At 44.1% G+C, this 20,930-nt stretch overlaps 1 protein-coding gene across 22 annotated transcripts in view; it reads left to right on the top strand.

Moving 5' to 3' along the window:
- The window catches only part of CCDC178 (coiled-coil domain containing 178), a 350,640-nt gene that overhangs the window by 155,024 nt on the left and 174,686 nt on the right, over positions 1–20,930 (top strand). For 21 of the 22 annotated variants that reach the window (XM_039524821.1, XM_039524816.1, XM_039524819.1 and 18 more), the window contains one exon: positions 9,454–9,613. In XM_039524821.1, coding sequence (XP_039380755.1) covers positions 9,454–9,613 — 160 coding nt within the window. Of the gene's footprint in view, positions 1–9,453; positions 9,618–20,930 lie in introns of all 22 variants that reach the window. The other variant, XM_039524834.1, reaches the window with a different exon arrangement.

Below are 20,930 nucleotides of genomic sequence, written 5' to 3'. Positions count from 1 at the left end.
TCTCCAGGATAAAGGTGAGCCTGCTGTGCAACGTCAAAGAGAAAATAGATGTGTGCTGTTGAATTGCAAAGTTCCTTACAGGATGGGGAAGTCATGAAAAAAGAGTTCTTCTTTGAGTGCTTGCTCATATCGATTCCAATTAGGTGAGCGCGTGCTGCATGCACAATTGTCGGAAGATTTTTACCCTAGCAACACTCGGTGGGTTGGCTGAGGCGCCCCCTGGAGTGGCGCCCTTATGGCACCGGATATATGCCCCTGCCAACCCAGTGCCCCCTCAGTTTCTTCTTACCGCCCATGAGAGTTGTTGGAACTGTGGAGTGCGGCATAGCTGATCTCCACTTCCCTAGCTCTTTGCTCGTTTATACCTGTAGAAAGTTGTTTGTTAGTAGTTTCTAGTTGTAGTTAATAGTAGTTTTGTAGTTAGTGTATATAGTAATTGGAGGTAAGGGGCTTCTCCCCTTCCCTCCCTCCCGGTACCGGGCCCATGCCTAGGTCTCCAGGCTTCAAACCCTGCTCGGCACGCCTTAAGCTGATGCCTACGGGAGACCCCCACGACTCCTGTCTGAAGTGCCTGGGGGAATCCCACCAATCAGATAAGTGCCACATTTGTAAGGCATTTAAGCCTTGGACAAAAAAGGAGCGGGACTTTCATTTGAAGCAGGTCCTCATGGAAGCGGCAATTAGCCCAACGCCCTCTGCCCCGCGCCGAGACCCGGCGCCGTCGGTCCAAAGTGCACCTCTGGCACCAGGTCGACCCGACATGGCAAAGACTCCCAGCACCGGACGTCTCCAGCATTGTTACCAGCACGGCACTGCTCGCTGTCTCCAGGAGCCAGGAAACAGCACAAGCAACCTGCTGCTCCTGTACAGTCGCCAGCACCACTTGTGCCCCCCTTGGAGCAGTGTTCCATGCCGGACCGCCCCACAAAGGTTCCAACTCCGTCGATTCCGATGCCGCAAGCACCATTAAATCCGGTGCACATAAGCTCCCCGGTGCGCACCATGGTCGAGCTCGGTCTGCATTCCACCCCAGAGACTTTCTCCACTGCTCGCGACCTGATTGCGCTCACTGAGCTGGGACCATCACAAACTTTGGTACCACCGGTGCGGGCTGTTCCATTGATAGGGAAGCCCTCCATGATGCGCCCTTCATCGCAGAGCGAGAAGGGTTGGCACCAATCTCGGTCCCAGTCCAGGTCACGGTCCTGATCCAGGCGCTGGTCTCCTCCACGGCACCACTCACAGTCCCAGCACCGATCACCATCTCGGCGCTGGTTGTACTTGCGGCGCCGCTCTGCCTCAAAAAGACCTCCTTCCCAATACAGTCGGTACTGGTCCAGCTCCCAGCACCAATCCTGGCACCGGGTCTCCTCGGAGTCGTTCCCGGTGCCTCTCCGCCCGTGGATCTTCATCGAGGTCCAGATCTACCTCCCGGCACCAATACGACTGTCGGTCCCAGTCCCGATCATGGTACCACTCGAGACGGCGGCACCGATCTCCATCCCCGCGGCGCAAGCCAACAACGCATGACAGTGCAACCCATCATGAGCGATCAGCTCCACCTTGGCCTTCCTGCCCCAACTTGAGGTCATCCTAAGTGGAGAGGGCTACTGCGTCCATGACCAAGATGCGGATGGCGCTAGCCAATGGCATGACGAGGGGCAAGATCCTGCGCAGGGACCCCCATAATGGTCCTTTTGGACCCCTTGGGCATACCATCAGGCCCAAGGTACCCCATCGGGAGCTTCTCGTTCTGCCCACTCAGAACCTCAGGTCCCGGAGGCCACTGTCAGTCCCCCCCACCCCAGGGGGCTCGGAGGCGATGGCCCTACCCTCAGCTCAGGCCTATGACCCTAGCATGGAAGACCTAGGGCAGCTGGACCCCCTCCCAGCAGGACTTGCCCCAGGACCCTTTAGTCCTGGGTGTATCCTCCTGGTCCTCCCCAGACAAGGCGGTGGCGGGCATGTCCTCCTCTGGCCCACCACCTATAGACCTCCGTGCTCACCAAGACTTGCTTCGTAGGGTGGCACAAAACATGAACCTCCAGGTAGAGGAGGTGGTGGAGGTCGAGGATCCGGTGGTGGACATTTTATCTGCCTATACCCTCACACGTATAGCCTTGCCCTTTATTAGGACCATCCAGGCTAATGCCAATTAAATCTGGCAGTCTCCGGCGTCTATTCCTCCCACTGCCAAGGGAGTGGAGAGGAAGTACTTGGTCCCCTCCAAAGACTATGAGTACTTGTACGTTCACCCCCAACCATGCTCCCTCGTTGTACAGTCCGTTAATGAGAGGGAAAGACATGGTCAACAAGCTCCCACTCCTAAATCCAAGGATGCTAGATGCCTGGATTTATTCAGGTGCAAGATCTGTTCAACTGGCGGCCTACAACTTAGGGTGGCTAACTAGCAGACCCTCTTGAGCTGTTATAATTATTATACCTGGAACTCGATGGGGAAATTCAAAGAGCTGGTTCCTCAGGAGTCCAGGGAGGAGTTCGGGGCCTTGCTAGAGGAGGGCAAGAAAGTAGCCAGGACCTCCTTGCAGGCTTCGATAGATGTGGCAGACTCGGTGGCTAGGACTCTAGCCTCAGGTGTAGCTATGCGCCATATCTCGTGGCTGCAGGTGTCCCGTCTTCCATCGGAGCTGCAACAAACAATTCAGGACCTGCCTTTTGATGGCCAGGGGTTATTTTCAGACAAAACTGGCTCCAGACTCCGGAGCCTGAAAGATAACTGGGTCATCATGCGCACATTGGACATACGTACCCTGGTGACGCAACGTAGGCCCTTCCAATCCCAACCACAGCGCACCTACCCTAACCCCCGGCTGAGGCAGGACTTTTCTAGAAGACATGGCTACGGTGGTAGGAGGAGGCAATCTGGTCCTCAGACAGGCCAGAACCAGGGGCCCCCCAAACCATGGGCGGGACCCAAACAAAACTTTTGAAGGTGCGCCCAAGGGTGGAGCACCAGTCTCCTTACAGAATCCTTCCTCACCTTTCACCAACCGCCTCTCCTCTTTCCTCCCTGCATGGTCCTGCATAATGGCAGATGGCTGGGTCCTACGCATCGTGGAAAGTGGATACTGACTTCAATTTGTTTTGTTTCCCCCTTCCTACCCTCCCCCCATCCCTCTTCAGGGACCCCTCTCACGAGCAGCTCCTTCTACAGGAGGTGCAGATGCTCCTAACTATCAGAACTATAGAGAAGGTTCCAAGGGATCTGAGGGGCAGGGGTTTTACTCCCGCTACTTCCTAATCCCCAAGGCAAAGGGGAGGCTATGGCCCATTCTGGACCTGCATGGACTCAACAAATTTATGGTAAATTTGAAGTTCCACATGGTTTCCCTGGGGACCATTATCCCTTCCCTGGATCCTGGAGACTGGTACGCTGCCCTCGATCTGAGGAACACGTACTTCCACATAGCGATCTATCCGCCGCATAGGCGCTTCCTTCGCTTTGTGGTCAGTCAACGACACTTCCAGTTTACCGTCCTCCCCTTCGGACTATCCACGGCACCAAGGGTATTCACAAAGTGTATGGCTGTCATAGCTGCCTCGCTCCGTCGATATCGGATCCAAGTGTTTCTGTACCTCGATGACTGGCTCATTTGGGGTTGATCTGAGCTCCAGGTGCAATCCCATGTTTGGTTCACTGTGAACTTGTTCATACAGCTGGGCCTGCTGCTCAGTGTCGAAAAGTCCACTTTGCAGCCGACCCAGAGAATAGATTTCATCGGAGCAGTCCTAGATTCAAATCTCGCCCGGGCGTGCCTACCGCATGCCCGCTTCCAGTCCATGGCAAGCATTAGCCATAGCCTCTGAAGCTTCCCAACCTCGACAGCATGCACGTGCCTCGGTCTACTGGGACACATGGCGTCTTGCACCTTCGTGACCAGACATGCCAGACTACGCCTCCGTCCACTTCAGGCCTGCCTTTCATCAGTCTACCATCCAGCCGAGACAATCTAGACACGGTGCTCATGGTACCGATGGAAGTCTTCAGGTCCCTGGCTTGGTAGCTGAACCCCAACTTCATATGCAGGGGGATGCCATTCCATGTCCCACAGCCCTCCCTAGTCCTAACCACGGATGCATCATCTCCGGGCTGGGGCGCTCACCTTGCATACCTTCGCACACAGGGCTTTGGTCCACACAAGAGAGAACCCTGCACATCAATGTATGGGAACTGAGAGCAGTACACCTGGCATGTCAGGTGTTCTGCAAACACCTTCAGGGCCGTTGTGTTGCACTCTTCTCAGACAACACAATGGCCATGTTTTACATTAACAAGCAAGGGGGAGCGTGATCGTCCCCCCTCTGTCAGGAAGCCATTCACCTGTGGGAATTCTGCATAGCCCACTCGATCGACCTGGTGGCGTTGTTTCTCCCGGGAATCCAAAACACCTTGGCAGATTGCCTCAGCAGGTCCTTCCTGGCTCACGAGTGGTCGATTCGCCTGGACGTTATCCTTTCTGTTATCCGGAAGTGTGGGTTTCCCCACATACACCTTTTCGCCTCTCGTGAGAATCGGAAGTGCCAGGTGTTCTGCTCTCTCCAGGGGCGCTCCTCGGGCTCCCTATCAGACGCTTTCCTGATGCATGGAAAAACCATTTGCTCTACACCTTTCCTCCATTCCCATTGGTCCACAAGGTCCTTCTCAAATTGCGAAGAGACAAGGCCCGTTTAATCTTGATCGCCCCGGCATGGCTCATGCAACATTGGTACACCACTCTCCTCGATCTGTTGGTGACCACACCAATTCCATTCCCAGACCTGATCACTCAGGAGCACGGCTGACTGTGTCATCTGGACCTGCAATCCCTCCATCGCACAGCATGGATGCTGCATGGCTAACTCAATCTGAGCTGTGTTGCTCCCCCTCGGTGCAGCACATACTCTTGGGTAGCAGAAAGTCCTCTACTAGGTCCACGTGTCTGGCCAAGTGGAAGCGTTTCTCCTGCTGGTGTGCCCTGAGCAATACTGCCCCTCTGGAGGTGCCAGTACCTACCATCCTAGATTATCTCTTGTCCTTGAAACAGCAAGGCCTAGCAGTTTCATCCATCAGAGTACACCTAGCAGCAATTTCGGACTTCCACCTGGGTGAAAACAGGCACTCGGTTTTCTCCAATCCAATGGTCAGCAAATTCCTCAAGGGATTGGAACGTCTGTAAACGCAAATTCGGCATCCGGCACCAATGTAGGACCTCAACCTGGTCCTATCCAAGTTTATGGGTGCCCCGTTCGAGCCGATGGCCACTTGCTCGCTTCTGTCCCTTTCCTGGAAAACAGCTTTCCTCATCGCTATCACCTCGGCGAGATGCATGTCGGAACTTCGAGCCCTCACGTCGGACCCACCGTATACAGCTGCGACCACACCTTGCCTTCCTTCCTAAGGTGGTTTCTGCCTTCCATGTCAACCAAGACATCTTCCTTCTGGTCTTCTACCCAAAGCCGCACACTTCTCGAGGAGAGCAACAGCTGTATTTCCTAGATGTTTGCAGGGCCCTTGCCTTTCACATTGAACAAACAAAACCCTTTAAGAGGATGACCCAGCTGTTCATAGCGGTGGCAGACCGGATGAAGGGCCTCCTGGTCTCCACGCAGTGCATCTCATCCTGGATTACATCATGCATCCGTGCATGCTATGACTTGGCTAGTGTCCCAACTATGCACCTTACTGCCCACTCTACTAGGGCTCAAGCTTTGTCCTCTGCCTTCCTGGCTCATGTGCCCATACAGGAGATCTGTAGGGCAGCAACTTGGTCATCAGTACATACCTTTGCTTCCCACTATGTGATAGTGCAGCAGTCCAGGAGTGATACTGCATTTGGTTCAGCGGTCCTTCACTCCGTGACATCTCACTCCGACCCCACCGCCTAGGTAAGGCTTGAGAATCACCTAATTGGAAGAAGAAGAAGAAAAGACGGTTACTCACCTTTGTAACTGTTGTTCTTCGAGATGTGTTGCTCATATACATTCCAAACCTGCCCTCCTTCCCCTCTGTCAGAGTAGCCAGCAAGAAGGAATGGGGGTGGTGGTGCTGGGGCATATAGCCTCAGCTGATCTGCCGAGTGTTGCTAGGGTAAAAATATTCTGACGATCATGCATATGGCGCGTGCACACCTAATTGGAATGGATATGAGCAACACATCTCGAAGAACAACAGTTACGAAGGTGAGTAACCGTCTTTTTCTTGCCTCCACACACTATAACTCCCTTCCTGTCATCACGTTCACTTCCATTTGCAGGTGCTACACATTCCCAACTGCCTGAGATTGCCTTCTTCCAAACCTTGATTCAAGCAGAATGATTCAGCTGAACCTAGTGCTCAGACCTCCAGTCCAGTGGACTCCAAAAATAGAGAGGATCAGTGCTCAGTATCTCACGTCCAGCAGTTGATACTGACATCCATTTGATCAGTTTCATGCAATGGGATGCTGGATCCCTAACTCTATTCCTTGGTTCTGGCCAAGAATCTTTAAGAGCAACTGAAGTTGGTAGTGAAAGGTTGTAGTGTTTGTTTTGTCACTTCCAGTAACTCTCTAGTTCTGAATAGTTATTGAGTTCAGCACTCCTTCTGCTGAGGGATTCCGAATAATTTTTCCAATTCCTACTCTTTAAAAAGACCATTGATTTTGAAATTCTGTAAAGAATACTTTGAATATATCTTGAGCCTCTGCTTCTCAGGTATCCCATCTCACTCTTAAAGATCTGAAGCCACTCCACTTCCAAGATTTGGATCCAAATGATTGAAGTTGCTTGTTCCCCATCTAATTTTTACCATTCTCCTCTGCACAGAGACCATACAGACAAGTGGAATTCCTCCCCCATGTGAATTGCTGGAAAACTAGGATAGTGCACCTATGGCCTCTATGATCATTGGAGCATACAGCCTGTGTAAAAAAAATAAGGGGGAGGGGGAGAGAGGAGAAAGAAAAGGTTCTTTCTCATTGCTTGTTACTTCTTGTTGATTGTTATTTCCCATTAATGGTGAGTATGCAGAAGGAAGGAATATTTCTTACCTGTTAATTTCTTTTATTCTATTAATGTCTCTAATAGTCTGTCCCAGCAGTTGGCATTTTATGTACATATCTTAAAGAAGGCTTTCCCTGGAGCCCGTTTCTATTATTTTCTGGATGGTATAGCTGGTTAAATGTTAAATATGCTTATCTATTTGGATTACATTTTTTACTTTTGGGTGGAATGGTGATTGGTTTAAGTGATTGTTATACAACTTTAGAAGAACTCATCTAGTAGTTTGCAAGATGGGTTAACTTAAGGTTCCCAGTATCCTCTTCAAAATGCTTGAACTGACTCCATCTATGATGAGAGAGATCAACTCATCTGTGAGGATTAGTGTAGATATTGAGAAAATTAAGGCAAGTAGCATGTAAGAAACTTTCCTGTTTGAGTCTGACTCAGTCTCTTAAACCCAGTGATGAAAGATCATTCAAATACCTCAATAGGTTTTTAGTCCGTTCATCAGCAGACCTATGATATGGGAGTTACTGTTTCTGTGAAGAAACTATGCACACTTTAGGGAAGCAGCTGGAGGCAACTGTCCTTGATTCCAGGTGTTGATTCCTGCCTGGCTTGGTGGAGAAACTGGGGACATGGGGTTCCTACTGCTGCCTTCACTCATGACTATTGCTTACTTTCTAGCTTACTCTCTCACACTTCTATCTGATCTCCTTTCCCACTTATTACTGTTTAACTGCAAAAAAATAGCAAAAGCCTAAACATAAACTACAAGAATAAAATAGAAATTTTGACCTATATAATACTAAAACAACAGTACTATAAAATTAAAGAATGTCCAGAATAGTGGCAGCTGTGTAACTGAAAAGACTACCACAAATCCCTGTGCTAACACACTAATTAAGGAAAACACAGTCCCACCCTAAAGCCCATCAAGGCAACCCAATAAAAATGGTGAACAATTTTAAAAAACCTTTCTGCCTTTCAGTCTCCCTGGGAAAAACAAAAACCCTATAGAAAATGCATAGGACTAGCAATTCTAAGCAAGAACCTACCACATTGCCAACTGTACCAAGCTCCTCTTGTCTCATTGGGGGTCCAGAGGGGCAAGTTTGATTGAATTAGTGGGAGATAGCCAACACCTAGGGTCCTAAGAGAACTGGGAGTGTGCATACTTAATTATGCTGGAACCTTTTCTTCCCTGTACCTAACAGCCTACATAATGTGCCTGGAACATAAGGAGAAGGAAGTGGGAGCAAAGGGACAGATTAAGGGGCACATGCTGGTGACATGGGGCAAGCTGGGGGAAACAAGGCAGAAGGGTCTGTAACCAATAGAACATACTTTCCTCCAAAACTTGGAATTGAACCCAGGATTCCTGAATCTCGGCACTCCTATGCTTTCAGCAGATAGCTGTAAATCCCACTGGCAAAGTATGTGTCTCATTCCTCGCTAGTGGCTAGTTCTACTACTGCTACCAGATATGCTGTTAGTAAGTGGTAGAGGTCTGTGCAGTGGATCTAAAGTTTCCAGTACTGCTGATGACACATGCGAGATCACCATGATTATACATGAAGGAATTTGTGTGTGTTTCAGTTTGCTTTATTTAAAAAAATGAAGGAGATTGCATTACCCCACCTCCCCCCAAAATACAATTTTAAAACAACATTTAGGTTACAAAGTAAAGCACTGAAAAGTTAGGAAATGCTAGACTTAAGGTTTCCTGAGCAACCTTTATTTGTCCCCTTGTGTATATGCATTATGACAGCTTTTAATTACATGATCAAATACTATATTATCAATAGGACCACTGATTTGCTATATTTTATTTTTCATATCCTTTTGTGTGAAAATGTGGCTCCATTAATAACATGAGTACTCATGTACAGACCTCTGAGGAAAAGGAAAATTATAACAAATACATTTTAGAAACCTCTAAAGATGGCCTAACATACCTTTTATATTAATCAAAAAGGCACAATTTTAAGAAGAAATGTCCAAGGACTGACCAGGTCTAGAAACTAATACTGTATCCCACTGGAAAGCTTTTTTCAGTGGCTAAAAGCTCTCATTTCTAACCCTGATGAGTCATCAGATATTGGTCCAGGGCCTATTACTAACTGCTCTGCATCTCACACCAGTATAATTTTAGAGGAAAACTTCATATGTGAGGGAAAAGTGATCCTTTCCCAGGAAAGCTGATATTTTTAAAGTAGAAGCTTTTTTTGAAGTTGCTGAGAGTTTTAAATGTTAGTAGTCTGATGGAGATGGATTAGTGGGCAGAGTACATGTAAGGTTGTTCTAAAGAACATAAGTTATAACTATCACATGGTTCTATATGGTTTTTCAAATGGATCTTAACATATGTGAGATTTGTCTGTCTTTTTGTCTACAGTAAAATTAAATATTAAACTGTATAAATCAGCTGATAATATTTTAATTTTTATTAAGAACTTTTTTCTTTTAAAGGGAAAATTTTAGTGCTGTTAGCTGTAAGCAGGAGAAAAATCAGATGCTAATTGATTACCTCCAGAATGAATTAGGAAAATATGAGAAGAGAATACAGCATGAGGAAAAAACATATGGAGAATTACTATGGACTAGACAGAAAAATTTGGAAGAGATGAAGGTGAGTACCATTAGAACTGTTTTGTTTAACAGAAGTAAAACGGCATCACTTAAATCTGGTTACTGACTTCTTTTAAATACTTTAGCACAATTTTATTACATTTTCAGTATATAAGGGCACAGTCTTCTTGGCAATATGCAAGTAACACCCCCTACTGATGTCCATTGCTATTTTTCTGTGTTAGGACTGTAGTATCTGGTCCTGACATTCCTAAATGACTTCCTTTAGGATAAGTATACAGTTATTAATTTGATTCTGCAGTGTTAATTTTACAAGTATGTTTAATTTAAGTGTTTCCCATTCCATTTTCCTGACCTCTGTTCTGCAAAGCAATGAACATGCTAAATCTTTTATCACTTTATAAATTGGAAGACAACAGATATTCCATAATGGCATCTTCTATATGAAATTTGACTGGAGCACTGATGCTGTCTTTGGCACCAAGCAGATCGACCCCCTGAGCCTGTGTAGAGTTAATTGCAAAATCAGGGCCTAGTGAAGCAGAAGTTTAGAAAATACAGTTGCTTTAGCTACAAAACTCTTACGAGAGATCAGATACTGTAAAATTCCCTAAATTCTATATTGAAGAATTATTCTCACATTTTAACTTTTCTATCTAAGATAAAGAAAAATTACATTGTTTCTTTTTTGTCACTGACAACTTTTAATTTGTTTGTTGTGCTTTGCATACAAATGATATTAACGATACTTGCATGGTTCTAAGAACACTGATAGATTAATATTTTTATCTTCAATTATGTTCAAAACAATCTTAGATTATTAAAATTTGACAATTTTAAAAAATTACTTTATTGTCCTCTTCACCACTATATTGCTTGTTTAGTTTTTGCACTTCACTCAGAATAGGCATTGAAAATCACTTCTACTGTCATTTTTACTTAGTTTAACTTTCCAGCTTTGATGTACTAGCACAGTGACACTGTACAGTATTTTAATTGCAAACCCTCCAGGGAACTGTTTAAATCAAAGTAAGATTTTTTTTTATTCAAATATTACCAAAACATTTAATGAAACATTTCAGTTAACATTGGACTGGTTTATCTCCTGCCTTTGCACATGGCAGGTATTTACACTTGTGCAAAGTAATACATGTGAATGTGAAATATCAAATCACTCCACTCACAATAGTGGCAGTAGTGCTTTGTGCTCACTTTGCATTGGTACAGTGTTATAGAGAATAAGGCCCATTATGTTTTTAACACTTGGTTTTGTTTGTTTCTACAAAGCCTGTGTTGATCAGAACACATACGAGAATGAACATAGATACAGAGGTAGATTTAAAAGTAGAAGTTTTGCAACTTCATTAACTGTTAACTTTAATGAGAGAACCCCCAAATACCAGGCATTTATTTGGGTTCAGTGCAGTGTGAAATGGATAACATGCCAAATAACCAATATTCAGGCTTGCCCCTCTTCAGCCTAACCCTGGGGATTCACCCTCTTGCTCTGTCCCTGTGAAGGGGAATGAGGATACACATGAAGGATACTTAAGGTTTCCCATTTTTCTGCAGACTAATAGGATCCAACAGTATCTCATGTTTACATCTGAGAGCAGGCCCCTTGGAGCATCTCACCTGCACTGGCCACAAGGGATGCCACTCAATAACTTGGCTGTAACCCTGAGCCCAGAGCTTGGTATCTGCCTCCCATCAATCCAATCTGTAAGTTCTTACAACCACCTAACAGTCCCATATCTGAAGAACTCACTTGTCTTCCCTGTAAAGTTCAGGAACGTTGTTCCTGGTTTCCTGGCTGTGATCACTGTGTCACCAATGTCCCAAAAGAATCTGACCTTTCGGTTCACAGTCCTCTGGACTCAGTCCACACAAGCAGAGGTGACATCTTTCCGTCATATATGCATTGCATTTGAGATCAATCACCTTTGTGCCCAGATGCAACTAGGTAATTCAGCCTACATTCCTGATAAATCCTGACTCAAATTCACCTGAAAATCCTAAAATCATTCTCCTTTAAATGAATAGTTGAGATATTAGATGAATGTAATTCTCCCATCAGGGAGTGCAGAGGTGGCATGAACTGGTCCCATAACATTCTGTGACCTGCTTGCTGTTCTCTTGCCATGTTGTGGGCTCAATGCCCTATTAAATTGCCTGTAAATCCAGACATCCACCTTATTTCTGATGTCTCCTGAAAATTACTCATAGGAAAGGTTTAGCTCATATTTTCCAACTCTCCCATTAGTTTCCATTGTACTATGGGCATAGGCCATAACTTTCCAATGTCAAGCCCCATTCAGGGCCCCTTTGGGAATCAAAACCTTCCAGAACTCCAGATGTTGACATTCCGTTTTCTGGACTGTGTCCCACTCAAGCTAATGCTCTCCTCCATACTGCAGTTGATGGATGTCTGTCTAGGTAGCTATCATCCCTCTGTGTACTGCAAAAGGCCTGGCTCTTGCATACACAGGGCCCAAAATGTTCCCATGGCTTTTACAGGCATACTTGTTCATAGATTCTAAGGCTAGAGGGACCATAGTTATCATCTAGTCTGACCTTCTACATAGCCCAGGGCATCTGGGCATTCTCTTAATTCTGTTTTGGTGTCCTCACTTATGCTTGATCAGTCTTTTACCTTCATTTAACTTCCACCTCTGCCAGTTCAAATGCATGCCTGGGGCTGTCTCATGCTTCTTCTCTGGACTCTCCAATTTATCAGCATTCTTTTTGAATTGTGGATACCAGATCTGGACACAGTATTTCAGCAGTGGTCACACGAGTGCCCAGTACAAAGGTAAAATAACTTCTCTATGTCTACTAAGATTCCCCTGGTTATGCATCCAAGGGTTGCATTAGCCCTTTTGGCCATAGTGTCAACTGGGAGCTCATGTTCAGGTGATTATCTACAACAATCCTCAATTTTTTTCAGTCACTGCTTCCCAGGATAGAGTCCCTCCTCCATTCTGTACAGCCTACATTCTTTCTTCCTAGATGTATACATTTACATTTAATCATATTAAAACCTATAATTTTGCTTGCACTCAGCTTACCAAGCAATCCAAATAGCTCTATATTAATGATCTGTCCACTTCGTTATTTACTACTCCCCCATTTACTACTCCCCCATTTACTCCAATTTTTTATCAACTCCAATTTAGTGATGATTTTATGTTTTCTTCCAAGTCATTGTTAAAAATATTATACAGTGTAGGGCAAAGAACCAATCCTGGTGGGACCCCCACGAGAAACACACCAGCTTGATGATTATTATATTTATTTATGTGTATTACTATAACACCTACAAGCCCTAGTTAAGGACCAGGACCCTATCGTACAAGAGCTGTACAAAAACAAAACAAAAAGGCCGTGCGTGCCCCAAATATCTTAGGATCTAAGTGCTGTGATAGCTTCTTTAAACCTTACATTCTGCAGATACAAAACAGTGTTCTTTCCCAAAATTTATACTAACATAGACACTTACATTCTATACTGATGTGCATGGTATAAACACATAGACAGCTGAGGATCCCATCACAGACACTGGGATCATATTTGAAGAGATATTTCCAAAAAATACTCTTCAAGATGATCCCTTGGCATGCTATTCTTTTAGCTCTAGCACAAATACATTTCAGATTATATTACCTGCTACTTACATGGTTAGTATCCTTTCAATTAAAATAATTACAAGTAGGAGTATTCTGTTTTTTGAGGCTGGAGCAAGAATTCCTGAATAACCAAACTCCCTCCCTGTCCCTTCCCAAACTTTAAATCTAGTCCCACATTTAAGTCTAGCTATTGGATGAACCCTAAACATGAACTTCTAAAATGCAGATTCATATACCCATCAAACAGATTTGATTACATATGAAGGTAATAATCTGGAATAAATTCTGTTGCACTTAGCATCCAGAGATATACTGATATTTTATATTTTCTTTCAAAGAATAACAATGGGCATCACTGTCTATTTCTGTTAATTAATATTAGTGTTCTGCTAAAAGAAATCCTTAAAGCACAATAATTTCTCCTAGAAGGTCTTCTGTTCTATTAATTAATTACAATAGTGTGTGATACTAGGGTGATTAATAATAGATGGATATTTCTTTATGGTAGCTTTTAAACTTGCATTTACAAATATCAGTTTTTTCTCTAAAATTGAAGTAGACCTCCCCAAGTATATACAAATATACTTTGTTTGGAACCAGTTGGTTTCCATAGTGGCAGGGCTTTTTCTTTCAAACCAAAAGTACATGATGGAAATTACTGATATTAGAAATACCAAGTAGAGCAGTGCAGGAACTGAAATTTCCATTTCACTGTAAATTCTGTGACTTTGAAATTTGTTTCATTCCAGATCTGAAAGAGAACAATTTCCTATAAATTTATAAATTTCCTATAAAATGAAATGTCCAGAAGTAAGTTTTAGTTATGGTTTTAGTTAAGTTTTAGGCATTTTGCATGATAAAAAGTTCCACTGGAAAAATTCAACCAATTTTAATGCCAAATCATGATGTGATGCTTCATCAGCTAGCATTACTAATGAAAGCGTATGCAGAATGATGTATGTCAGCAGTGCATATTAGAGAAATAAAATATCATGGTGGTTTTTCGATATCATTCTTCTATGGATGCTCCATTGTAGGAGGTGTACACACCTGTGTGCAGTCAATTGGAGATTTAAATTAGTAGAGTTTGCACCAGTGCACCACATGGCCTGCTGCTTCAGAGCGAGGGCACGTAAGGAGAAGCAGACGTGTCACCCCTTCAGTTCCTTTTCAGCTCCCTGCAGCTTGAGACAGAGCATCTGCATGTCTGCTGCTTCCTAGCAACTACTTAGTCATTCTTCTGTTATTCATTTTATTTCTTTTATTTTTTACTTATTATTAAGATATTTGGCACAAATATATGCCTTGGAAAGGGGGGTGTCTCCACCTACCTTTTTTCTCTTCCCCAATCTCCTGGACTGATTCTCTCGGCCTTGTATCTGGTGTATGCCGAAGGCTCCAGGATTCAAAGACTGTCAGACTTGCAAAAGGTTTTGTCCCCAGAGCAATGGGCATTATATCTGTCTCTGGTGTCTCAGAGACTCTCATGTCCCATCCTAAGTGCAAAGTCTGTATGGACTGTAAGAGCAGGTCTTGCAAAGGAAGCTGAGCTGAAATTCTTCCTCCCGGAACTGTCAGGCCCATCTGGTTTTTATTCCCCCCCCCCCCGAGTATTTCAGCACCTCCCAGGGCTTCTTTGGAGATAAAACATGTCAAGAAAAGAAAGTCTACCTCTCCTCAGAGAAGAAAAAGAGTCTAAGTCACTTCTTAGAACTGTTTCTGAGAAGACCTCATGTCCCAGAATGGGTACCTCTGAGACTCTGTCAGGCATCGGCACCAGGCCCTTGGTACCATCTAAACAGACGTCTCAGGATAAGCCAGCCAGCAAGAAATGATGAAAGTCATCTTCCCCGGCAACATCAAGGCACTGAAACTCATCAAAATCCAAGGACATGAGAAAGTCCAAGGCAATGGTACTGTCTGTTACTCAGACTCACATGGAGCCCTCTCTTACCTCTGCTCCTCCTCTGATACCTGGAGCATAGATATCCCACTTTAACAGCTCCTTTGGCACCAGCTGCAACTCCCTTCCTGTCCCCCCACCTAGGTCTCCAGTACTGCCCCCAGTCTAGGCTATACATTATCAAAGCTTTCCTGAAAACTTTAGGTTTCTCTCACAGGAAGACCTCTTCATTTTGGAGGAACCAGTGTCACGCCTTTATATGAGAGTTTATCACAGTACCTCTGTGCCCACCAACCACCTCCTCTCATCAGGTTCCAGCAAGTGTTCAACCCCTGGTACTTACCCATCCACCTGTCTATATGCTGCAACCTCTTGTAGCATTTCCAGCTCCGATGCCTACTGCCCCTCCTTGGGTGACTGGGGACTCTGAAGTCTTCAGTAGCTTATTCTCCGATGCCTCAGAAGCATACCCTGACAAGGACTCCAGAAGCTGCCACATACCCTTGAATACAAATTCCCCTGGGGTCCCTTCTCCTGCCCACTTCTTCAATGGGACTGTTGGGATCCCTAGATAACCTATGGGGACCAATTGTTTAGGGCTCCTGCCCTCAAGAGACCGTGTCTGGAAGTTCCCCAGTCATCTCAAGAATCACTGGCACTGCACTCATAGTCACCAGTGCTGCATGTTTCCCTGGTATGGAAGGAAGATCAGGAGGGTCCACTGCCACCTCCAAAGGAGGAGATTCCTTCTTCCCATACATCTTTTCCTCCCCGGATAAGGCATTGATGCCAACACCACCATCCTAGGCAGACAATTTTAGGTAATTTCAGGACCTAATGAAGAGACTTGCAGTATCTCTTCACATCTTGACAGAGGAGATATGAGAGTCCCGGCACTCTCTGATGGACATTCTTCACACCAGTCCACGTGAGGAAATAGCACTCCCCATTAATGAGGCACTCTTATCTCCGGCCCGTAATTGTGGCAAACACCTGCTGCCATCCCCACATCTATCTGTAAAATGGGCAGACAAAATATTATATAACAGTCGGTGGACTGAATATTTCTTCTCACACCCCAGTCCTAACTCCCTGGTGATGGATGCAGTTAATGAGAGAAACTATCATATTCGAATTCAAGATCATGTGCAAAGGAGGACATGACAACAGCAAAACAAAGGCTTCAGAAAGGTGGATTTCAATCAACTCAGAGAAATAGTAGGCAAAGTCCCATGGAAAGATCAGTTAGGAAGAAAAAGAGTCAAAGGGGGCTGGCAGTTCCTAAAAGATGTAATACTAGAGGCTCAAAATCAAGCTATTCTGATGCAGAGGAAAGATAAGAAGAGGCACAGGAGTCCAATGTGGCTGCACAAGGAGCTTTTTACCTATCTAAAAACCAAAAGAGATACATACAGGAAATGGAAGGAGGGGCATGTCACCGAGGAAGTATAGAGGGATTAGTGTGAGCATGTAGGGACAAAATCAGGAAAGCCCAGGTAAAGAGTGAGTTATAGCTGGCAATAAATGTTAGAGACAACAAGAAGGGGTTCTTCAGACAAACATGTCAGACAAAAAAGAAAGATCAGAGACGGTGTGGGTCTGCTGCTCAGTGGAGAAGGAGAGCTGGTAACAGAAGATGATAGGAAGGCAGAGCTGCGCAAAGCTTACTTTGCTTCAGTCTTCTCACAAAACATAACATGACCGGATGACTAGCGAAGTTACCGTAGACAATAAAGGGGAAGGGATGCAAATCGGGATGAGTAAAGAACATGTCAAAGATCTGACCAATTTGAATGAATTTGGATCAGTGGAGACTGATGGTATTCACTCCAGGGTACTGAAGGAATTAGGTGGAGAAATCTCAGTGCCACTGGCAAGAATATTTACAAACTCATGGATGACAGGAGAGGTCCCAGAAGATTGGAAAAGGACTAACGTAGTGCCCATCTTTAAAAGGGGGAAAAAGGAGGAGCTGGGGAACTCTAGACCAGTCAGGCTGGCTTTGAGGTAGAGCCACCTACTTGTGTAACTTGGAAACGGTTTTTGATTTGGACAACATCTACACAAATTCAGCCTTTACTAGATATTATTCTATCACCACAGCACCGAGATTGGACGCAAACTTTGGAAAGACAATCCTGCACCCACTATTTAATTAGACTCTGAACCCACCTCCTGCTGGAACTGCTTGTGAGTCACCTGGGAAAAGACAGTTACTTACTTGTATTGTAAATGTTGTTTTTTGAGATGTGGATGACACGTATTTCCCGACCCATCCTCTACCCCTTTGCATTGGAGTCTTCAGCTGGGGATTTCAGTGCAAAGAAACTGAGGAGACTCAGGGTGATGCCGCCGTTACGTACCCATGGGAGGAGCATGAGCACCACCCCTCTGGGTACTACTAGGCAAAATTCTCATATTTGGTGCTCTGGGAGTGCACAAACCTGAGTGGACTATGTCTGCACCCACATCTCGAAGAACAATGGTTACAATACAGGTAAGTAACTGTCTTTTCCCAAAACAAAGGGCAGTTGGAGGGCAATCCTAAGCCTCAGAAACATGACTACCTACATTCTTTTGCAGCATTTCAGGATGGTGACCCTGGCTTCCATAATCCCTTGTCTGAGTCAATGGGATTGGTTTACTGCTCTCAACCTTCAATATGCATATGTTCATGTGCACCCCTCCCATAAACATTTTCTGTGGTTTGTTGCTGGTTCAAAATGTTATCAATATCGTGCCCTCCCCTTCAGACTTTTGATAGCTCCCATCAGCTAGAAGGGAGGGAAAACTTGGAGCACTCATGGCTCACTGCCGTATCTTACCTTCTATTGTGACAAGGTCATACTACGCCCCAATCCTCAGTTTATCACGAAAGTTTCATCACACTTCCATATCAACCAGGATATCCATTTGCCAGTATTCTTCACCATACCTCACTCTTCCAGAGAAGAGACAAGCCTTCACACTGTAGATATTTGGAGGGCACTACCCTTCTATCTGGATAGGAGTAAATGCTTCAGGGTTTCCTCTAGGCTGTCAATATCCTTTTCTGAAAGAATGAAAGGACAATCAATCTCCTTTTAAAGATTATTAGAGTGGATTTCAGATTGCATCATAGCCTGTTATGAGATCACTGGGATACAAATACCCTTCCCAGAGTGTCAGCAAATTGCATCAGGGCTCAATTCACTTCTGTTACCCTCCTCAATGATGTTCCCATCACTTAAATTTACAGGGCCACAACTTGGTCTTAAGTTTACTTCTTCTCCAAATATTATACTACTCTATTTGCATCCAACACTGATGTGACCTTTGGTGATGCTGTCCTCTGCACCATCGTGGATTTACCCCCCTCAGTAGCCATCTCCACTTTGAGTTACTGCTCGGGAGTCTTCTATAGCCATCTCCACTTTGAGTTACTGCTCGGGAGTCTTCTACATAGGGATATGTACTTGAAAAAGAAGGAAAGATTACTTTATTTTCAGTAAATAGAATTCTTCAAGATTTTTTGTCCCTCTTGGGGCTCCACCTCCTGCCATCCTCCTCTACTACGGGGAGTCTAATTCTGTAGTTGAGAAGGAACTGGTGCAACAGAGGATCCCTTCTTCCCTATGTGCCTTCACTCTGAAGCATGAGGCCATGTGGTGTGTGGGCACAGACCTGCAGATACTGCTAATCCAAATTTCTGGCTGAGAGCACACAAGCATGTGCACACCCTACAATGGAGCCCCCATAGAGTCAAAACATCTCAAAGAACTCAAGTTATTAAAAGGTAAGTAACCTCTCCTTGTGGTGAATGTACTAAGAAATATTGAAGAAAAAACTAAATCAGACCAAACTGTTTGCTAAATAATATAACATATATTAGTTATCTTTTATGATCTATTAGAGGTCTATATAGGTCATCTTGCTTTTCTTCTAGCTATTTCTTTCAGTATGTCAGCAGGTGTTAACTTCAGAACAGTCACCATGTGTTACTTACAAAAAATAATTTTAATCAACGTTAATGTTTAAAGATGGATTGTAGCATATGCATGTAAACATAGGAGTTTGCATTTCAATACGTGTCAAAAGATGGAGGATATTTTTTTAAAAGCTGCAGAGAGTCACAACTCCCTCTAGGCTATTTTGTGTGTGTGCAGGGTAAGGGTAACAAATCGTCTGGCTATAAAATTGTCTTTAATTAGTTGACTCAGTGGCTTCCAACAGTGTGCTATACTGGTATGTGGGAGTCCCATGTTACAAGATAGACTTCTGAATCTCACTCCCTGCTCCTGGGTAGACTTAGCATATTGTGAATGTGACTTATATGGTGTCCTGTGGGGAGTGCTGACAGTATTACCCAAATAACCATCCTACTGTCTGATTTTATTGGCTTATGGGGAAGTTATACACCTGCCCTCCTGAGGAATATGCACAGCTGGAGTCTGGGTGCCATGGTGGTAATAACATTTTGAGTGAGAATGGAAGGGATGAAAAAGGGGAAGGGCAATGGGAATTTAAAAAACAGATTTGTCTTGCGGCTCACTGAGAGGCAAGTCATATGGCAAAAAATACAGCAACCCTAACTGTAAATATAGATTAATAGTATTGTAACAGTCACAATTATGATATAAAAAATGGGAACAATTACCAGTTATACTTCATATGGTGTCTGATAGTGAAGGTTGTGCTTACCTTCTCACTCAGAAACTTTTGAAAACACTTTTGGTCTTTGTCCTTAGAGTTGGAAGAAATTCTCTTCTGTAGTTTTTGAGTTATCAGTGCATGTTAGGAGTAAAAATGTACTTTGTGTAATAAAAATTGTATCAGTTTGTTTCCATACAGAGAACTAAAATACCATCAGGACATTGAAACTTGACCTATTAAAAATCCTTCTTAAAAAGTGCATCCATGATTATGTTTGGGGAAAAAATTGGCTGGAAATTAACAAAGTTATGCACACTTGAAAATTACATACTGGATATGCACAGAATTGTATTTCGCTAAGTCTAAGAGTTTGCACTCCTGCAAATGTGGTCTATATTTTTTTCCAGAAGTGCACACCCTTTTCAAAGTATGTTAATGGTCACCTGGTGGCCTTTGGATTTAAAGCAGCTTAAACGTCTGTGCCACCTTAATTCCTTAAGACAAGTTAAGCATCTATACTGATTTAGAGGTTTAAGTGCTTACACTGCCTTAAATCCTTAAAGCAGCAGTAGAGTGGGGATTGTTAACATTTGAAAATTATTTTCTTTTATAACAACTAAAAATCAGGGAAATTAAATGCAAAAAACACTGCATTCATGCAGGATGAAAGGATGCAGTTATACTTGAGAGAAATAGGAAATTCAAAAGCTTGTTCCTGCAGCAATATTAATTTGGCCATATTATCAGTACACATGTATGCTATTCTTGTTAATCTAACTGAATATCTAAATTGATATGTTGCTGTTTATGTTGTTAAATATCTAACATAAAATATATAGGATGTCTAATATGGCTGATTTAACATAGTTGTAGCAACGTTGAAATTTGCATTTTCTGATTGTGTGTTAATTTTAATTCTGTAATCTTAATGTTATTATTGTGATACTTAAGCCTCAAACTGCATTGGGGACAGGGTGCCTGGTTTTTGGAGGTATTCTGCTTGTGCTGAATGTCACATCTCATGCTGGTGCAAATTAGCCTCACTCCACATCCTTTGGGGAGTATAGCACTGGGGCAATGCTATTCCCCCTCTTAGTGCTTAGTGAACATGAAGACTGGAATTATGTCTGATTTCTGTGCCGGGGTTGAAGAGGGAGGAAAGTGGACTCCCTTGCATCCTTCCCCTTCTTGGTATG

Source organism: Mauremys reevesii, linkage group 2 (genome assembly GCF_016161935.1).
Source record: "Mauremys reevesii isolate NIE-2019 linkage group 2, ASM1616193v1, whole genome shotgun sequence".
In the NCBI taxonomy this organism is placed as follows: Eukaryota; Metazoa; Chordata; order Testudines; family Geoemydidae; genus Mauremys; species Mauremys reevesii.
Note: the sequence above shows the minus strand (reverse complement) of the source record. Positions and strands in the feature narration are given on the sequence as shown.